This window comes from Trichosurus vulpecula, chromosome 5 (assembly GCF_011100635.1).
Source record: "Trichosurus vulpecula isolate mTriVul1 chromosome 5, mTriVul1.pri, whole genome shotgun sequence".
Taxonomy (NCBI): domain Eukaryota; kingdom Metazoa; phylum Chordata; class Mammalia; order Diprotodontia; family Phalangeridae; genus Trichosurus; species Trichosurus vulpecula.
Window position 1 is genome coordinate 92,723,373 of NC_050577.1, and position 22,155 is coordinate 92,745,527.

Here is a 22,155-nt window from a genome sequence, read left to right on the forward strand (position 1 = left end):
AACTATCTAAATAAGATAACTAATTTCTCTTTTTTAAAACTTCATTTCAGGAGCAATTCTTGGAAAATTGTATAAGATTCCAGGTATGTGTTCTTGTTCTTTTTGTTTGTGAAATCTTTATCCTTCTAATAATGCTCCAACAATTCATATTTTATTTGCTATTTCTTTTGAAGAACTTGGAGGGAAAGATGTTGAAGACTTGTTCACTGCTGTACTGAGTCCTGCTACCACTCAGCCAACCTCACTGCCACAACCTCCACCACCACCACAGTTAATTCCTTTACAAAATCAGGGTATGTCCTGATTTGATGTTTTGGGTACATTTTCTTTAATCAGTCTTTGTATGCATTACAATTTAATGACAAGAGAATATTGTTACTACAGCCTTTATTGAGGTACACCTGGAGGGGTGGTAATGAATGAATACTGTATATTAATATCTCAAGAAGATTTATACCTTGCGATGCCATGGAAACCCTGATCTTGATCTTATTACTAAGATTTAGTGTTTCTGGAAGTCAGTCTTATCTGTGCTTAGCTAATGTTAGATGAATTGAATTCATTTTGCCCAGAGTACTGCTGGGTAACTTAAACTTTTTATACATTTATTGTTAGGAGGTATGGTGTTGGGTCACAGATAATATGCTGTCAATCTTGAATAGTCTTATGTGCATGTAGACAACATGTAGTTTTTCTTGTCTTGCCTTTTGAAAGGTGTTCGATCCTGTTTGTAGGCAGTTTTGACTGTATTTCTAAGTCTAACTAGAGTTCCAACTGTAGCTCCTGTATTTCTGATGAATCTACTCTGAATCTTTGTCCAGAAGTTGTTTTGTTCTAGTATTATAGTTGAAAGTACATCGAGGTTTCCTTTGTGGGAAGGTTTGGAATTCTTTTTATGCAGAGGTGTTTGGTGATTTGGTGCCTAATTTTTTTTTTCTTAAGGACAGAATGGGTTACAACCTTACTTTCTATTATCTGTGGGTTCGTAAGCAGAAAACAGGATTTTTAAAAATATACCTGTTAGAAAAGCCCATAAGCGAACTTTTACACAGGAGCAAGTGAAGGAAAGATTTATTGAGATTATTGAGAAGCGGGCCACCCCGGTGGAGGTGTGCCCTCCAGTGCACATGCACACACACACACACACACACACACACACGCACGCACGCACCCACGCAATTTATGGGATTAATGTTCTAAATGCCCCTCCCTTCCAAATCAGGATGGGTTACAATGGGTTACAATCTTCCTGTATACTGCCATTACATATGACTCTGTCATGACTCTTCTCCCTATCATGCCCCTCACGTATGGATAATGAGGCTCTAATTTGATGCAGGATGTGTCAGTTACTATGCATGAAGCTATCAAGCATGCATATTTCAAGTCTAGCTTACCCTTTGCCCTATTTTTAACTACAGTTCAATTTCTGAGGATTGTTTCTTTTCTCAGGACTTCTCCTTTCTAATCATGTGACTCCAGATGTTTCTTTCCGTGGAGGACAAACTTCATCTCTTTCTAACATACTTTTTCCCTGTGCTGGCCAATTAATAGTTTTCTTAAATTTTCTAACTTGTGCATTAGTGCGAGTAATTTAAAAGAATTCCTAATTTTCAAACCAGTATTCTGTACCTCTCTTTGCATACTAATTATTTAATTTTACCTAAATAACTTCAGTTTACTGGACCTCAGTTATTTACTTCTAAAATGAATAATTTATACTAAATGCTTTGTAAAATCCCTTTCTGTTATTATTTTGTTCCACTTTTACTACTGAAATGAATCCATTTGCATGTGGAAATTTTAGCATTACACATATGCAATAAGACAAAGGCAAAAGAAAAAAAAAAGTCGGCCAGTAAATTGAAATACTTGAACAAGTCTGTAAGTCTCATACTTTTTTCTTTCCCTTTATCTCCATTCTTTTATTTTTTAATGATTAAAAATTTTAAAAATTTTCTTTTTTCATTATAAATTAACAATCATCAGTGAATATGAACATTTCAATATATGAAAACTTTAGGGTTCTTTTATGTAGCTTTTAATGTCTGCATTAAATGTAGCATAGTAACAACATTTTGCCCACCTCTTAATTTCTTTTTATTTTGGGGTGTGTGCGTGCATGCGATTAAGTATGTTCTTCTTGAGTCAGTTTTCTTTCTTTTGTTTCTGTCTACCCATCCCTTCCTGTCTCTCCACACCCCCTGCTTACTGCTCTCTTCTTTGACAAATAGATAATAATCAAATAAAACAAATCAATCCTTTGGCTGTATTGGAAGTTATGTGCTTCAGTCTATAACTATTAAACCATTGCTTCTCTTCCTAAAGGTAGTTAGCATGAGCTGTTGTTAATCTTCTGAAGTCATAACTGATCACTACCTTGATTAGAATAAAAAGGTCTGGGGGGGCGAAGCCAAGATGACTGCTGGAAAGCAGGGACTAGCGTGAGCTCACCACCGAGTCCCTCCAAAAACCTATAAAAATTGGCTCTGAACCAATTCTAGAGCTGCAGAACCCACAGGGCAGCAGAGGGAAGCAGGGCTCCAGCCCAGGACAGCCTGGATGGTCTCTGGGTGAGGTCTATCCCACATGGAGCTGGGAGCTGGGAGCAGAGGAGAGCCCAGCGTGAGCGGCTCGGACCAACCAGACCAGGAGCTGGGTGGAGGCTGCGGCAGTTACCACACTTCTCAACCCACAAACACCAAAGACAACAGAGAAGGTTAGTGGGAAAAGCTGAGGGAGTGGAAGGAGTTCATGGTTAGGCCACCGCCCCCGGGGCAACGGAGGTGGGGCAGCTACAGCTGCTGTTGCTTCTGGCCCCAGGCCCACCTGGTGGGTGGAATTAAGTGGCGGATCAGAGCAGGAGTGCACAGCCTGCTGAAGATCTAAGCCCAGTCTGGGTTTGGGGTTCTTGGGGAAGGAGTTATGCTGGTGTGGCAGAGCTGGCGCATCCCCCCCAAACGTGGAACATAGAACTCTTTAGTCTACAAGCAGTCATACCCTGCTGAAAAACTCAAGGGTCAAGTTAGTTGGCTGGGAATATGGCCAGGCAGCAAAAATACACCCAGATTCAGTCTCAGACTTTGGATTCTTTCTTTGGTGACAAAGAAGACCAAAACATACAGCCTAAAGAAGTCAACAAAGTGCAAGAGCCTACACCAAAAGCCTCCAAGAAAAACATGAACTGGTCCCCGGCCATGGAAGAGCTCCAAAAGGATTTGGAAAAGCAAGTTAGAGAAGTAGAGGAAAAACTGGGAAGAGAAATGAGAAGGATGCGAGAAAACCATGAAAAACAAGTCAATTAAAGGAGACCCAAAAAAATACTGCAAAATACACTGAAGAAAACAACACCTTAAAAAATAGACTAACTCAAATGGCAAAAGAGCTCCAAAAAGCCAATGAGGAGAAGAATGCCTTGAAAGGCAGAATTAGCCAAATGGAAAAGGAGGTCCAACGGACCACTGAAGAAAATACTACTTTAAAAATTAGACTAGAGCAAGTGGAAGCTAGTGACTTTATGAGAAATCAAGATATTATAAAACAGAACCAAAGGAATGAAAAAATGGAAGACAATGTTAAATATCTCATTGGAAAAACCACTGACCTGGAAAATTGATCCAGGAGAGATAATTTAAAAATTATTAGACTACCTGAAAGCCATGATCAAAAAAAGAGCCCAGATATCATCTTTCAAGAAATCATCAAGGAGAACTGCCGTGATATTCTAGAACCACAGGGCAAAATAGAAATTGAAAGAATTCATCGATCGCCTCCTCAAATAGATCCCAAAAAGAACTCTCCTAGGAATATTGTCGCCAAATTCCAGAGCTCCCAGATCAAGGAGAAAATACTGCAAGCAGCCAGAAAGAAACAATTTGAGTGTTGTGCTCCAAGGAAAAATATGGACTTTCAATAAAATAGAGGACTTTCAAGCTTTCTCAGTGAAAAGACTAGAGCTGAATAGAAAATTTAACTTTCAAACACAAGAATCAAGAGAAGCATGAAAAGGTAAACAAGAAAGAGAAATCATAAGGGACTTACTAAAGTTGAACTGTTTTGTTTACATTCCTACATAGAAAGATGATGTGTATGATTCATGAGACCTCAATATCATAGTAGCTGAAAGGAATATGCAGATATATATGTTTATGTGTATATATATATAAGTGAATGTGCATGTATGTATATATGTATGTGCATATATATAGAGAGACAGAGAGCGGACACAGGGTGAGTTGAAGATGAAGGGAAGTTATCTAAAAGAAATAAAATCAAAGGATGAGAGAGGAATATATTGAGAGAGGCAGATAGGGAGAGATAGAACGGGATGGATTATCTCGCATAAAGGTGGCTAGAGGAAGCAGTTCTGTGGGAGGAGAGGAGAGGGCAGGTGAGGGGGGAATGAGTGAATCTTGCTCTCATCAAATTTGGCCTGAGGAGGGAATACCATACATACTGAATTGGGTTTCTTACCTCACAGGAAAGAAGAGGGAAGAAGATAAAAAAAAAGGGGGGGGGATGATGGAGGGGAGGGCAGATGGGGGTGGAGGTAATCAAAAACAAACACTTTGTAAAGGGGACAGGGTCAAGGGAGAAAATTCAATAAAGGGGGATGGGTTGGGAAGGAGCAAAATATAGTTAGTCTTTCACAACATGAGTATTGTGGAAGGGTTATACATAATGATACACATGTGGCTTATGTTGAATTGCTTTACTTCTTAGGGAGCGTGGGTGGGAAGGGAATAGGGGAGAGAATTTGGAACTCAAAGTTTAAAAAACAGATGTTCCAAAACAAAAAAAAAAAAGATTTTGCATGCAACTAGAAAATAAGATACACAAGCAATGGGGCATAGAAATTTATCTTGCCCTACAAGAGAGAAAGGGAAAAGGGGATGGGAGGGGAGTGGGGTGACAGAAGGGAGGGCTGAATGGGGAACAGGGCAACCAGAATATACGTCATCTTGGAATAGGGGACAAGGGTAGAAATGGGGAGAAAATTTGTAATTCAAACTCCTGTGAAAATCAGTGCTGAAAGCTTAATATGTTAAATAAATAAATTGAACATATGTCTTGGATATTGGACATTTCTCCTAAAAGAAGCCAACACACTTCTGATTGTTAGAGAAGACTTATCACATGAGTATATTAACATTAATAAAGAATTATAGCTTCCAGACCCATACCTTTCATTCTGGCCTGGTAAATACTTAAAACACTTTTTTGCAATATAGCAATGTTGGTAAGGAAGGAGAAGCAGAAATTAATTTCCTACTCCAAATTTGTAGAGGTATTCATGGCCTGATAAATCGGGTTGAATGGCCAAATAGTTTTGGGAGCGTAGAATTTTTAAAATGAAATAGTATTGAAGGAAAAATCTTTGCCATTAGTTAATTATCTGCTTATATTTGTGGAGTTGATTCGTGAGTATTTTTGTTTTGTTTAGTTTTTAGGGGCATGGTTGTTTGGCGTTTTGTTTTCAGTATTCCCAGTGTGTAGTAAAAGAACAGATGCTTTTATCTTAAAAGGTTTGTGAATATGATTCACTATTCAATACTAATTAAATTAGTTTATTTAGATATAAGGTCAAACAAGATTTTTGATCTTCAATGTCTTCCATCCCTCCAAGAAATTACCCTTTGGCGTAAGTGAAAATAGTGGTTAGTTATTTTACAATTGAGAGCAAATAAACCAACGTGTTTTCAGTGTCTATGTGAGAAACAATATGCCTGATTCAGTGGAGGGCATATTCTTAATTGTTAGTATAGAAAAGTAAAACTGCTTTGGGGACAGGGATGAGAAGTGTTATTACTTGGCAATGGTCGGATCAGTAATTCTCAACCACTTTCTTAGAGTCATAGGTTCCCTTCATTTGTATTTTTGTTATTAATCTACTGTTTTTCAGTCATGTCCAACTCTTCATGACCTTATCTGGGGTGTTCTTGGTTAAGATAGATTGGTTTGCCATTTCCTTCTCATGAGACACATAGGGTGAAGTGACTTGTCCAGGGTCACACCTGTAGGTTTATTAGGCCAGATTTGAACTCAGGAACGTGTCTTCCTGACTTCTGGCCCAATACTCTATCTGCTGCACTACCTAACTGCCTTAGCTGCCTTGGTGATCTATAATATGGTGGAGGAAATCATCAAGTGTCATGAATGCATGATAGTGAAATGTAAAATAGTACAAAGTACTATAATTTATTTATTCATTGGCTTAATCCTTTAGTAGGCAATAAAATACCATCCTTATGAAAATCTATTCAATTCATTTCAGGTAGAAAGATTTTTTAATTCTTTTATCATAACAGTGAATTCCAAGGTGATACTAGTAAAATTGTAAGTGACAGAGCTACAACCAAAATCTATGTTTTCTGCCTTTCCAAACATCCTATTCCTTACTCCCTTCTACATACTCCGCATGCCAAATAACTAGCCTACTTATTGCTCCAACAAGACACTCCTCCCTATTCTGAACATTTTGACTATGCTGTCATTCATGCCTGAAACTCTTCCATACTCAACTTTTTCTTTTACCTTACTTGGCTTCTTTCCTCTTCCAGCTAAAACTTTATATTCTATAGAAAGCTTTTCATGATCCCTTTTAGCCTTAGTGAATTCCTTCTGACACTATCCCTTGTTTATCCTGTATCTATCTTGTTTGTGCATAGTTGTTTCCTCCACTAAATGTGTGTTCTCGGAGCAGATACTGTTTTTTTTTTGTCTTTCTATATATCCCCAGTGCTTAAAACAGAGCCTGGCCCATAGGCTGTGCTTAGTAAATGTTTGTTGACATGATATTACTTGCCCCTCTTTAATGCTTTTGATCTTTAAAAAAAAAAGTTATTTGAAATTGAAAACCAAAAAAGAAAACTTATACAAACAGAATGCAAGAAAAGGATGCTGCGTGAAATTGTGAATCTCCACTTCATATTCTTTGTTTTTAAATATGTTGGTTTATAAAATAAATTTTACTTCTTTCAAAACTGTTCTGCACATTTGTGTTTTTGCATTGCCCTTTGCTTTCTTCCATACATTTAAAAAAATCTGGTTGAATCACTTTATTATCTTTCAGTCTATAACTTTCCATGTCATCCTTATACATGTGATGAAGGGGTAGTCCTCATTGCTCTCCCAGATGTGTTGCTGAATGTCTAGACTCTAGACACTGTTTACCATGCCATAGATACCCCCTCATCCTGGAAACTCACTCTACCCCTGGACTTTGACATTAGAAGTATTCTTTGCCCCTGCAACTTCTCCTTTTGATTGGCTGGTTTGTCCCAGACCCTCTGCTTCAGTGACGTCTCCCAGACCCCCCATCTCTCTGTTGTTCTCTACGCTTCAGACCTCCTCCTATGTGTACCTGTAGGGGTTCCATCTTGTTTTCAGCTCCACCCACTTTTTAGATTTTCTTTTACCTGCTGTCTTCCCCCTTTAGAATGTAAGCCCCTAGAAAACAATGTTCTTTCTTTCTTTTTTTCTTTCTTTTCTCATTGCTTAGCAGTGTACCTGACATGTAATAAGTGCTTGTTAACTTTGACTTGGCTTGGCATTATATATTTCACTGATCCTTCTTTACTTATCCACACTGTTTCTTAATGATTTACATGTTTTAGTCATTCATTTTTTCTCTTATTTTGATAAAAATAAAGTTATTTGAAAAAGACACAAAAAAGAAGTATATTATATGGTAGAATTTTTTTTAATAGAAAATATATGACTATTGAAGAAAACTATTAGACCGTGTAGTGTAGATAGTAGAACATTGGAGAGTTATAGTATAGTCAGAAAGATGTGAGATTTTTGTGCTTTTTTTAAATGTGTGTTTAGCAATTTTTCATGTAACAAAGATGGAATTACTAAGGAGAAGGACAGTAAGGGAGGTAGGTCATCAGACAAATAAGATGGGCTAGTTACATGGAGAGTGCTTGAATATCCAGTAGTATTTGAGTACTCTCCAAAGAAAGTGAAGAAAGCCCATTAGCACACTTTGTGAATTCATCCTGTAGTGAACTTATGAAATGGAGTCAACAAAAGTTCCACAGGGTAGATGAATTTCGATCTCTGCCTTTGAAGGGAATGCCTGCATCTATCCAAACTCCATTTTATTGGAATGTCAAGAATTTATGGAAATTAGTTTTCTTGATTTACAGTTATAACTTCCCACGCTTGCCTTTAGGTTCTTATTCTAGGATATATTTTTATTTTTTGCTTTTCCTTCCTTTAAACAATAACTGAATTATCTCATCCTAAACCTCACAATTTCAGCATTCAAAATGTTTTGAATTTCTGTTAGAAAGATTTTAGTCTGTCACTTTTAACCAGATTAAGGGCAGTGTTTTTAAATTACCTAGCATTTATATTTCTCAGTAGTTTGTTTACCATGTGGTGTACACTTCGAAAGCTTAGAACAGATGTGTTCTTTGTCTCTGCCCAGACACTCCTAGGCCCTCCCTTTAAAACCAGCACATTGTTCTTATTTGTCATTACCATGTATATTATTCTCTTAAAATTTTTTTTCCAACTATCAAGCATTAATTAAGCACCTCCTTTGTGTCAGACTGTATGTTAAGGACTGAATATACTAAGAAAGGCAGAAATAGTCCTTGTCCTCTGTCTCCCATTTTAATGGGGAGATACCATGAATACTACTTTCTACAAACAAGGTATGATCCATTGTAAATTGCTCATAATTTTTAAGGAAGGAAATAGTATTAAGGGGGATTAGGAAGCCTTCTTGCAGAAGGTAGAGGTTTAGCTGAGGCTTGAAGCGAGGAGGGAAAGAGTTCAGTCATTGTGGATATATAGTGAGAATGCTCAAAGTTAAGGGTTATATTGCATGCTTGGAAGATCCTGCATTGATAGATTCAATTACACATAAAGGGTACTAATGTTTAAGCGACTAGAAAGGTAGAATGTGTCCAGGTTATAAAGGGCTTTGAATGCCAAAAGGATGCTTTTATATTTGACCCTGGATGTATTAGGGGACATGAGGTTACAAAAGCAAAAAAAGATAGATGTTCAAATATCTTTTTCCACCAGGCAAAAACCTGCATAAAACACCTACATCGTCTTGAATTTACCATCTTTGAAACAAAACCTGTATATGATCAGCTCCTTAAAGACATGTTTTGTAGACTTTCAGCTATCACAGTGCTATATATGTAATACACATTCAAGTGAATAGGTTTTTACTTTAAACTTGGAGATTTTGAGACTTAACTATATTAGAATGTAGCTTTTTCCATAATGGACGGGGCTTTGGATATATATTCAAAAAGACCTTAGCGTGAGTCCTGATTCAAGTTGCTCAGCCCATCTGAGAACTCTTAATCTTGCGGACTTGTAGTATTGCTTGCATGTGTTTGTGCGTGCATGAGTGCGTGTGTGTGTGTGTTTTAATTTTTTATTGATGTCTTTTTTACATCACCAAAATTTTTCTGTTACTCTCTTCTAATAGCCATCCCACTTAAGAATATTTTTTCCAAGGAAAAAAAAATGAGCAAAAGTAATTAACACTTTTTTTTTGGTTTTAAATTTTTATTTAGGCCTTTGTTTTCATCCATAGATTTGTATTCATTCTCCCCCCCACTCCTTCTCTCTTCCTCCCCGTCACACCCCCTTACCCCAACTTTTCAACGTCACAGTCATAGAATTCTACTTTATCACTGAAAGCAAGGGGGACGGGGGGCGGGGGACGGGACGGGGAGCAAAACACCTAACTAACATATGGTTGTTTAAAGTCTAGTGAGTTTATTTATGTAATTTTTTTATCACTAGAAAGTGCCTCATCTGTGTATTTGTTGATAGTCATTATTGGTATTGGTGATCTAGGATTTAGATTTGGGAAAAGAGCTTCATTTTTTTAGATGAGAACAAGTGAGGCCTGTTACATTTGTTTTCCCAAAGTCATAGAGGTAATAATAGGGAAGAAATTAAATTAATGCCTTCTTATTCTAAATCTATTGCATGCTGGACTAATAAATAAATAGATATAAAGTACAAAACCTTAAATAACTTGAGCATTAGTGAAAATCTTTCTAATTGTTTTAACTTGTAGGATGTTGGAATATCTTTTTTTGCCTTTTGTGTTTCGGGTGAATAAAACCTTTCTTTCTTTGCTTGTTTTCTTATAAATATAGGTCATCCTAATTTGTAATTAATGACATTCATCACCTGCCCTTAAAAACTCCATGTGCCTAGTTATATTCATATGTACATTGCCATCTTCCACTCCCATTCCTAAGCCATTTTTCCCTCTGGCATATGTCAGTCTAGGAGTTAAATTTGTATAAAGAATTAGACGAATGAGACTTTAAATACTTAGTTGTCTTATTTGTCATAGCTATAATATAAATCTAACCACTTAAATTTTTTTTTTCTCATCCCAAGGAGACAGTGTTTTTTCCCGCATGCCACTTATGAATGGCCTCATTGGACCCAGTCCTCACCTCCCTCATAATACTTTGACTCCTGGAAATGGATTAGGAACTTTCTCTTCTATAACACAGTCCCCATATACTGATACCAGGTAAATAATTCCACAACTTAAATCCAGATGATTATAAATGTGCATAGATTGGTCTTCATTGTACCTAATCTATATTGTGGTAAGAAATTTTTACCTATTGCTAAAATAAAACACAACTATATCCTAGACGTGTCCTGTGATTCCAAACTTAGATCACAGTAGACCATGTAGGAATATTTTGTTATGAAACTGAGATGTGTATTTTTACAGGGATAAAAATCCTGCCTTGAATGCAATGGGGAATGATGCTCATAGTTCCTGGCCATCATCAGCCCCAGCTATGGAAGGAGAAGGTGATACTTTGTCTAACACCCAGAGAAGCACTCTCAAGTGGGAGAAAGAAGAGGCATTAGGTGAAATAGCCACAGTGGCACCTGTTCTCTATACCAACATCAACTTTCCCAACCTCAAGGAAGAATTCCCAGGTCAGTTGGTGTGCTAATTAGTTAAATTAATATGCATTTCTTCCTTCTCGCCAACCCCCCCCCCCACCCGTTTATTAGGGCCGGTTCACGCATTCTGTTGAAGTGGAAAGGACTCTGGCCTTACTATCAGAAGCCCTATACCAGAGTCCTCTGCCCCTTCTTCTGTTTATGGTGAGGAGAGACTAGAGAATGGGTAGAGTTTTTTTAAGCTTTCACCTTCTATGATTGTGAAGTCGTAGATTTCTTGACATTTTCTCCCCCATTACGCATCTACTTCTATGTTACAGTCTTTTAATCAGTACTATATAGGCTAAATATGTAGCCTGCAAACTGAAGGGCATTTTAGATTTAGGTGAACAACTGCCTGAACAACAATTACTTCATGTCACATTACACTAATAGGATCTATTAGCATTACCGTCATCGTCAGTATCATTTTAAATAATAATTTTTTTAATTAATTATACTATTATTACTATACTTTGGGAGAATCACTGTTAGCTTTTTGGAAAATGTGTTGGAATGGCCACAGACTTCAGGCTGGAAGACCAATTAAGAATCCATCATATTAATTTGGGTATGAAGTAGTAAGTTCCTGAACACTACAAGGTGGCTGGCTTTATCAGTGAAAAGAATGGACTTTGTTGTGAGGGAGTTTGTGGAATTAGAAAAGAAAACTTTTAACTGACTGGGGATGTGTATTGAGATGAGAATGATGTTGACATTTGAGTCCCACCTTGTTTGTGAGGATCGTGGTATTCTCGACAGAAATAGGGAAATTAGAAAGAATAGAGGGTCTAGGGTGAAAAATGAGTTTGTTTTTTGACATGTCCAGTTTGAGAGGTCCATGAGATATCCAGTTCAATATGTTCAACAGATCTTGATCTGCGTTTAAAGTTGAGGAGTAAAACTGGACTAGATATGTAGTTCTAGTAGTCTTCTATAAAGGGGTTATAATTATGGTTCTGGATGACAGTCTAGCATGTGGCAGTGAATAACAGTAAATCCCCATGTGGCAGATGCAGAAAGTGTGTTGAAAAGCAAAAGCCCCAGATAAAGCTATAAAGATTAGAAGGCATGGCATTAAATGTAGGCCACTGAGAAAGCCTGAAAAAGTTTGAGCTGATGGTGTCTGTGAGGAAAGCAAAGTATTTTGTGTGTATGTGTCTGTGTGTAAATGTGTATATGTATGTAAAACCACAGAGAAGTCATGCAATGCTAGAATTATCACGCCACAGTCATAGAGGGGGAAACTGAGGTTAAATGACTTGTCTACAGCCACACTGCTCTTAAGTGCTGAGTATGGCATAAGAGCAGGGATATCTCGACTCTGGGTGGAACATTTATTTATGCTGGACATCACACAACTGCTCACTATTCATGATGGGACACTCATTTAATTCCTTAACAGCACAGTGTGTTTTGATGTTGAAACGTGAAGTAGGATTTAATGATTTTACTTGTATTATTTTATCATATTATTATTTACATTATTCAAGTTAAAGATTAAGGAATCAGGGTCTGAATTCCAACTTTGTCTCTTTTCCTTCTAATCTAAAAACCATTCTCTTTTACATTTCCTAAATGTATTATTTACAATAATAAATAATATGATTATAACTATTTTGTAAGATAATTATAAGCTAAATAGATAAAATGGAGCTAGTACACCTAATAGGGGCAGATAGATAGAGAAGTAGATAGATGGATCAGTAATTAGATGGATAGATGTAGCTAAATCAGTTTAAACTGGATCAAGCCTATTCTAACAGTGTAGTCACTATGAAAGACAAGTCATAAATCTGCTCTTGTTTCTGCCCCTTTATTTTTATTTAGTTCAGTTGACTATCTTTTTTGAATGTATAGTATATAGTCCAACATCACACCACAAACTTTTCTTGCTGTTTTTGCCATAAATTTTTTGGAAGTATTTAATAATCTGGAATAATTCTTCTTTGCAACATATACTTGTATTTTCTTCATCAAATTTCATTTTGTAAATAATTCATTGATGAGATCACTAGAATAACCCCTGCCCCAACCAGTGGAATTGTGAGGCTTTTTATGTATTTTTGTTTATTTTTTAAAGTGCTTAAAATTATTTGCTCCCACTATGTATTTCTGTTGTGATGAATGCTCATTGTATTTGTCACACAAGCAATTTTGTTTGATGTGGGTCTGATGTGGCTCCAATTAGAAGTAGTATCATCCAAAATAGTTAACCTTTTAGTTTTAGAGCACACTTTCTAGGTTTGAAAGGGTACGTTCCTGACTTTTATGCAGCCATTACTTAATGTGCTTTGTATCCTTTCCATTTTATGAACTCAGTTTCATGCCATAACATTTGAATGTGAGGTATAGTGCTCACAATCTTGTCTGTCTGAGCCATGTGGGTCCTGAACAAGTCACACTTCCACACGGGCTGCCAGTACAAAGGGGTCCCTTTTCTGAACCTGTTCTTGTTTTGTTTTAGATTGGGCCACAAGAGTGAAGCAGATTGCTAAATTGTGGAGAAAAGCAAGTTCGCAGGAAAGAGCTCCATATGTGGTATTTTAAAAATAATTGCCCTGTTTACATGTTTTATGTCATAATGTCATGTCATTTCAAAGTCTTAGGATTTACAAAAACACTTTCCATTTTAATACTTTTTTTTAAAGCTTTTTTTAAAGCTTTGCTTTAAAAGTTATGTTGTAGATCATTGGGTCTTAATGTAGATTGATGTTTTGATAAGTTAGTTTTTAAAAAGCTGTTGAAGCTTGAAAATAAGCTACTTTTTATACATTCATTTTATTTTAAAATTAAATATTCCATGTATATGTAGAGCCTATGTCAAATTATATGCAGTCTTGGAGTGGGGGGTGAGGAGAAATAGGGAGAAAATTTAGAACTCAAAATCTTATGGAAGTGAACATTGAAAACTAAAAATAGATTAATTAAAGAAAAAATAATGTAGAAATTAAATATTCCATTTTCAAAAGAGCAGCATACTTGGAGGACAAATGTCAGATTCCTTTCTCAGTTTCTCTGATATTTAAAATGAACCTTTCTTTTTTCTTTTTAATGAAATTGTTTAGATATAATAGAAAGACCTTTCTGTTTTGAGGAGAGCGCATTCTCTTTCCTTGTCTCCTCCCCCATCCCTTATCCAAGTGTTTGGACAGCCGTGTTTTATTTGGTCATTATTATTGTCAGCGACAGAGAGTTCGAAAGGGCTTTGAGGCTTTCATATAAGGCGTTTACAAATTTTAATTTTGATCTTCTCCCAAAGACTTTTAAAAACCATTTAAGATATATTCTTTACTAAGAAATACTATTTTGGATTCATATTATAGTTTAAAGAGCATTTTTGCTCTTTGGCAGATGAAGCCTTTTAAACTCAGATGAAAACTCTTACTTGTAGGTAGTTCATTTCTTTTTCCATCTTGGTATTCATTAGACTGCTCTAAAACTAATATAGCATGCTTAAACAGAGAGCTACTAAGCTTGTTTTAGTGAAGGTAAAAAAATACTTTTATCTCCAGCACCTGAACTTTCCCAGAATAGTAATAGGCTGGTTTAATGTTTGTCAGTCACTTCCAATTGAACATTAAAGAATCAATGTCTGCATCCTAATTTTGTCTCTTTTCCTTCTGTCTAAACTAAAACTATTCTCCTTTACAATACCAAGTCTTATGTTCCTCAAAATATATGATATATAAATATGAATTCAGTGTTACATTTTTTCTTTGGACTTTGTACCCATGCTCACTAGTAGATAATCATAAAACTTTTCAGAAAGCATCTTCAAATGTTTTGGAAAATGAAATGGAGTGTCAGCAGTTTAGAATACAGGGTCTTTCATAGAAAAGACTATGAGACCTAAGAAATAGTATTTTTCCATTTCAAGGAATTAATCCGAATTGTTCTTTTCTTTTATTTATTAAGTTTACCTTAAATTAACATTTTATTTTCACATGTGAAAAAGAAATTACTGTATTTACAGCTTAACATCTTGTCATTTTTTTCCTCAAAGCAAAAAGCCAGAGATAATAGAGCTGCTCAACGTATTAATAAAGTGCAGATGTCAAATGATTCCATGAAGAGGCAGCAACAGCAGGATAATATTGATCCTAGCTCTCGTATTGACTCAGATCTATTTAAAGATCCGTTAAAGCAAAGAGAATCTGAACATGAACAAGAATGGAAATTCAGACAGGTATGTTTTGTTTAGATGGATTTTTTTTTTAATGCTTTTCAGATAGAGGCATTGATTACCAAGAGGATAGTATAGGAGAAGGAGGCATGGACATGGAGTTAGGAGGCCTTGATCATACAGTTGTTTGTGACGTTGGAAAAATGAAATTTCCAGGCTGTCATATAGGGATAATAATTTGTGGAATATCTACCTCACAGAAATGCTACAAGGAAAGTACTCATTAAATTGTAATGCACTGTGTAAACATAAGTAGCTGTTTCTTATTCTAAATTTAATTTTATCCGTATGTAAAAGCCAAGTGATGTGTTTACATGTAGAATTATAGCTCTTAGTACAGAGCAACCAAAAATTTTCATGTTTTCAAAACAGTTTTATTCTATTTGGTGTTTAATAGATATTTAAATTGTTCTTCATTCAACAGCTGTTTCCTGCATACCTGCTCTGTAAATTTTGCGTACTAGGTGCAGTTGGGGATAAGTATTATATGATCCCTGCTCTCAAGGAGTTTTTTTTTTTTTTGCAGTAAAGTGGGTTTTTAGTAGAGTTGTTCTTATACAACAGCCAGACAGACCAGTCTTTCCTTTACTGATGTTGACTGTTAAGTTTTTCATCTCTTTCTCTTCCTTCAATAGCAAATGCGTCAGAAAAGTAAACAGCAAGCAAAAATTGAAGCCACACAGAAACTTGAACAAGTGAAAAATGAGCAGCAACAGCAGCAACAGCAGCAACAGCAGCAGTTTGGTTCCCAACCACTGGTAAACCAGTCTGGGTCCGATACACCTAGCAGTGGGATACAAAGCCCTCTAACCCCTCAGCCTGGTAATGGAAGTATGTCTCCTGCACCGTCATTCCACAAAGACCTTTTTGCAAAACCACAACTTCCTGGGCCCCCGACTACAGCAGCTTCAGATGATGTATTTCTAAAACCCCAAGCACCACCTCCTCCCCCGACCCCTGTCCGCATCCCAGTTCAGGAAGCCCTTCCTCCATCTCAGACTCCTCAGTCGCCATCGCCACACATATTTTCATCAGGTTCTTCAAGCACACGGCCCCCGTCTCCAGTGGATCCTTATGCTAAAATGGTGGGAACCCCTAGACCACTTCCCGGGGCTCAGAACTTTCCCAGAAGGAATTCTGGCATATCAGCGGAAACCTGCACCACTCCCTTATCTCGATCCATTCAAGTAACTGAGACAACTGCAAGTAGGCTTTCTTCTGTCAGGGATGCGTGTTCTTCTTCTTCTGCTAGTAGTGATCCCTATGCAAAACCCCCAGACACACCCAGGCCTGTCGTGACTGATCAGTTTTCTAAACCTTTGGGTATACCAAGGTCTCCCATTGTCATGGAACAAACTGGAAAAGGTCCTTTAACAGCTGGAACTAATGATCCTTTCACTAAACCATCTCCTAGGACTGACAGGTTTCAAAGACAACGGATACCTGATCCATATACACGACCTCCATTGACACCTGCCTCTGTTGATGGTAATACTGGTCCTTTTAAGCCTCCAATGCACCCACCTCAATCCCCACAAGATCCTTTTGGATCAGTGCCGCAAACACCAAGACGAATATCTGTTGATCCCTATGAAAGGCCTGTTTTAACACCAAGGCCAGTAGATAGTTTTCCCCATAATCATTCTGGTGATCCATATAGCCAGCCTCCCCATACTCCACATCCTGCAATGAATGACTCTTTTGCTCACCCTTCAAGATCTTTTTCTCAGTCTGGGGCTATGTCCAGACAAACTTCTCAGGACCCTTATTCCCAGCCCCCAGGAACTCCTCATCCTCTTGCAGATGCTTTTTCCCAATCCTCAGGAACACCTCGACCTATTAAAGACCCCTATTCCCAACCTCCTGCAACTGCACGACCCACCACTATTGATCCATATATTCAGCAGTCTTCTACACCCATACCCTCTGCACAGACAGATTTATTTGTTCCATCACCAGCTAATCAAAGGCATACTGATCCTTACGCTCATCCTCCTGGAACACCAAGACCTACCATCACTAGTCCTTATTCACAGGTATCAGCATCTCCAAGACCAGGCCTTCCAGAAAGTTTTACTAGATCCCCCTTGACAAGACCAGGTCTTGTGCCAAATCAAGATACTTTCCTGCAGGCAGCACAAAACAGAGGGCCAACTTTGCCAGGAACTTTTGTAAGGCCATCAGATACATGTTCTCAAACACCAAGGCCACCAGGTCCTGCTTTGTCAGAAACATTTAGCCATGTTCCACCATCTCCAGCTCATGACCCTTATGATCAGCCTCCAATGACTCCAAGACCTCAGTCTGATACTTTTGGAACTAGTCAAATTAGCCACGATGTTGGTGATCAACCAAGACCGGGATCAGAAGGGAATTTTAATGCATCTTCAAATTCTCCAATGAATTCTCAAGGACAGCAATTTTCTGCTATCCCCCAAATTCCTGGTCCTGCCCCAACTTTAGCTGGAACAGATACACAGAATACCATAAACATGTCTCCAGCAGATACAGAAAAGCTAAGACAGGTAAACTATTATACAGTCATGATGCTTAGAAAAACATGCCTGGTGCTTTTTACCTAAAATTTTATAATAGTACAAAGGTATCTAAAGCTTTCAAAGTCTTGGAAAGAAGTCACAATCTTGTGGAAAGAATGAAATTTTCGGTCTAAAGACCTATGTTCAAATTATAGCTATTTAGTGTGTGGCTTTGGGCAAGTCATTTTACCTCATTAAACCTCAGTTTCTTTATCTGTAAAATATGAGGGTTGAAATAAATTATTTCTGTGATCATATCCAGCTTTAAATCCATGATGCTAATATATGTGTTCATCATATTAAGCTAAATCAAGTTCATTGGAGAATGGGAATTAGTATTAAATTTTAAGTCTTTGTTTACTTGTGATATCTTTCCTAAAGATTGGTTTTATGTCTGTGTGTGGGAGTAGCTTTTAAATGGTTAGTTTGCTTCCTGCCTAAGAATAGGATTTAACTGTCATTTCCTGTAAGCTGCTGCATAACTGTGAGTAATCATTTGAAATTTTAAGTCTTTTTTAAAAAAAAAAAACTGGATATTTTAAAACTTTATATTGCTAGATTTATACATGAAGTGCTGTCTTTTCAAACTTTTTGTCCATTATAAATCCATCAACTCTGTTGGACTTTCTGGTCCTTTTTTCCCTAATCAGAGGCAGAAGTTGCGTGAGATCATTCTTCAGCAGCAACAACAGAAAAAAAATGCTATCCGCCAAGAAAAAGGATTACAAGACCCTGGGTCTCTGCAGCACTGGCCACCAGAAAATCTCAACCCCATTTTTAATAGGCCTCCACCTCCTTATCCTGGGAATATTCGAGCTCCTATTGTTCCACCTGGTGGACCTCGATTTCCTCTTTTCCCAAAAGAGCAACGAGGACCATTTCCTTCTGATTCCAGTGGCGTGGGAATGAGACATCCTGGGCTAAGGTAATGTTTTATTTTGTAACCAGCTTCAGATCGTTACTCAGCTAAGGAACAGATAAGTAAAAATCCCAGCTAATGCAGGAGTTTGAGTCACTGGGGCTTCTACTTGCTCCACTGTCTCCTCCTTACTGAAAATGCAGACAGTAACTTTTTTTTGATGCTGCTGAGGAGAGTTGCAAGCAAACAAGAATATTTTTTCCCAAAAATTGAGACATGCTTCTCTTACTGAAATTTTATAGAACCCCATTATAACTTGTCAAATGGGTCTGATAATGAGTAGCAGTCAACAGAAAAGTTCAATTAGTACAATCTATGACACCATTCACCCATAATGTGATGGCAGTTCAGTCGTTCCACCTTTTAAAATCAAGTTCTAAATAGGTGAGTTGGAGGCTGAATATTTTAAGGAAATTTCCATAAAGTAAGGGGGATAAAAGGCATATATATTGTGTTTTACCTCTTTTTACCTTTTAAGCATCATCCTATCTCTTTTCTCTGCTACTGTATCTTATTCAGTCAATCATTCAAGTACCATGTTCCTGGAAATATTTCCATGCCCTCACTTTCTTCAACTTCATGCCTTTATTCAAGCAATTTCACAAATCTACCTCTTCTGAAAAATCTACCTGACTTTTAAAAGACAGTAAACCTTTAAAATCTAAACATGTCTATCCGCTGAAAATGTTTTGATGCACTATCCCACAATATGGATATGGGTTTCTAGTTAGTCATTTGTTTTATCTATTAAATATTTATTCACTTGTCTTTGTCTTTATTCTACATTTGTTTTGTTTACCTTAAACCACAAGCCTCTAGAGTTCAGTTATAAATACTAATTCTCCTATGTGATACCTAACTAATGACTTCCATGCCGGTGCGCAATAAATCATTAATAGTGATGATTTTATTTTTTACTGTTAGGTCATTTTGTTTTAGCACTTAATAGACCTATTAATTTTGCATTTAAGATTTATGTTTAAACTTGTTTTGCTTCTAACCATAAATTTTAGCCTTATTTTTTAAGTCAGAAATATTAACTTCCTGAATTACATGTCTTTTCAGATTTGGATTCCCAGGTGGGGGCCACGGTCCACCATCAAGTCAGGAACGTTTCCTTGTGCCCCCTCAGCAGATGCAGAGCCCTGGAGTTCCTCCACAGCTTCGAAGATCAATGTCTGTAGATATGCCCAGGCCCTTGAGCAACTCACAGATTAATAACCCCGTCGGTATTGCTCAGCATTTTCCACCACAGGGTATGCAAGTTCAACAGCATAATATACTGGGTCAGGCATTTATTGAATTGCGGCACCGGGTCCCTGATGGAAGACCACGGCTTCCTTTCAACATTTCTGCTAGTAATGTCATGGAACCAACTTCCCAACACCATAGGCACGGGAACCTTATACCACGGTCAGACTTTCAAGGTCCGAGACACACAGATCCAGTCAGGCGGACACCCCAGTGTATAGCTAATCAGTTACCAGTGCCTACAAATTTGGACCATATGCCACCATCTCAGCAAGAGTCGGGCTCAACTGTCCACCCATCTTCTCTGGTCATGCGTTCTCTGAGTCATCCCCCAGGAAATGATTTTGTAGGGAGTTCTCTGCCAACTCCAATATCAGGTGATGAATCTACTAATTTACAAATATCCAGCCAGCCTCCTGATAGCTTAGAAGAAAAGCTTGATCCTGATGATTCCTCTGTAAAAGATCTAGATGTCAAAGATCTTGAGGGGGTTGAAGTCAAAGACTTGGATGATGAAGATCTTGAGAACTTAAATCTGGATCCAGAGGATGGCAAGGGAGATGAATTAGACACCCTAGGCAATCTGGAAACAAATGATCCCAATCTTGATGATCTCTTGAGATCAGGAGAATTTGATATTATTGCATACACAGATCCTGAACTTGACCTGGGTGATAAGAAAAGTATGTTTAATGAAGAATTGGATCTAAATGTCCCAATTGATGATAAATTGGATATGCAGTGCAAAACCGAGGAACCAAAAAAGAATGAAAAGATTGGCAAGACTGTAGTTTCTTCTGATAAACACTCTCCAAAGAAAAAATCTACTGTTATCAGTGAGATAAAAACAGAAGTACTCTCTCCAAATTCACAAGAGGAAGCAAAATCTGAAAAAGAGAAAAGTGAAAGCTCTGCAAATACTGCCTGTACTCAGCTTTCTACAGAAACCGAGTTAAATGGAGGAGAAAAGACCTCTTCAACATCTTGCAATCAAGATCTGATTGATAATAGGACTAACCAGGAAACTGTTGGGTCAAACACAAATGTACAAGGATCCACCCAGATGCCTACTCAAGACGTGATAAGTGCCTGTAGCATAACTGAATCAACTCCAGTTCTCTCAAGTTTACTTGCTAATGAGAAATCTGATAATTCTGACATACAGCCGTTGGCATCTCCTCCACCTTCTTTGCCAGCTACTCAGTCTAATCATGTGTCAAGTTTGCCTACAACTTTAATGCCCCCTTCTGGACCAGTTTTAGACCATACAATGAATTCTAATATGACTGTGGTCTCCAGAATGAACCATACTTTTTCTCAAGGTATGACTATAAATCCAGGATTTATCCACAGTCAGTCAGCAAATCACAATTTTGGGACAGGACAACCTAATAATCAGGCTGTCTCTGTAGCAAATCCATCTGGTCTAAGTGGCATGTCTGGTCCCCAGCAATTACTCCTTCCTCAGTCATTAGCCCAGCAGAATAGAGAGAGACCTCTTCTTCTAGAGGAACAACCACTTCTTCTCCAGGATCTTTTGGATCAAGAAAGGCAGGAACAGCAACAGCAGAGACAGATGCAAGCCATGATTCGCCAGCGATCTGAACCATTCTTCCCCAATATTGGTATGAATTCCATAACATCTTATATATCATATTTAGTTCAAAAGGGCAGCCATTGAGAATGAGAAGTTTCAAAGTCAATTCAAAACCTGCTTTTGATGTTGCATTTTCATTCTTTTAAAAATATTTTGATATCATTTGTTTTTCTATCTCCTTTACTAATAGATATCCCTATCCCTTCCTCTGCCTAGAGAGCCTTCAGTTGTAACAAAGTGTTGGGGGAAAAAAACCCCAAAACTTTCCCCTATGTCAGCTGAGTCTAACAGAATATACTGTGGTTCACACCCAAACTCTCCCACATATGCAAAGAAAAGAGACAATGCATTTTCTCAATTCTTTCTCACTGTCATGATTACATCAGGTTTAATTTGAGGGGTTTTTTTTGTTACTTCCGTTTAAGTTGTCGTCATATGTGTATTGTGCTCATTGGGTCTATCAGGTTATATACTTTTCCCCATGCTTCTCTGCATTCTTCATATCTATTATTTCATACAGTGTAGTAATGGACCACTATGTTCATATATATTATAAAAAATGAGGGAGAACAGTATTATGTCCTTATGAAATTGTTGAATTTAAGCAAATTCGTAAAAAGTATTTTTTTTACCGTAACTTTAAATGATGAATACAAAAATACTTTATAAATTTTTTTCCATACTTCAGTAAATAATAAAATAT

General features: G+C 37.3%; 1 protein-coding gene across 4 annotated transcripts in view; it reads left to right on the forward strand.

Annotated features, from left to right (window-relative positions):
• The window catches only part of KMT2C (lysine methyltransferase 2C), a 297,401-nt gene that overhangs the window by 222,335 nt on the left and 52,911 nt on the right, over positions 1-22,155 (forward strand). For all 4 annotated transcript variants that reach the window (XM_036759103.1, XM_036759101.1, XM_036759102.1 and 1 more), the window contains 9 exons: positions 51-83; positions 174-293; positions 10,393-10,531; positions 10,742-10,956; positions 13,430-13,503; positions 14,969-15,151; positions 15,784-17,673; positions 18,336-18,610; positions 19,670-21,480. In XM_036759103.1, the coding sequence (XP_036614998.1) occupies positions 51-83; positions 174-293; positions 10,393-10,531; positions 10,742-10,956; positions 13,430-13,503; positions 14,969-15,151; positions 15,784-17,673; positions 18,336-18,610; positions 19,670-21,480 (4,740 nt within the window). The remainder of the gene's footprint in view (positions 1-50; positions 84-173; positions 294-10,392; positions 10,532-10,741; positions 10,957-13,429; positions 13,504-14,968; positions 15,152-15,783; positions 17,674-18,335; positions 18,611-19,669; positions 21,481-22,155) is intronic.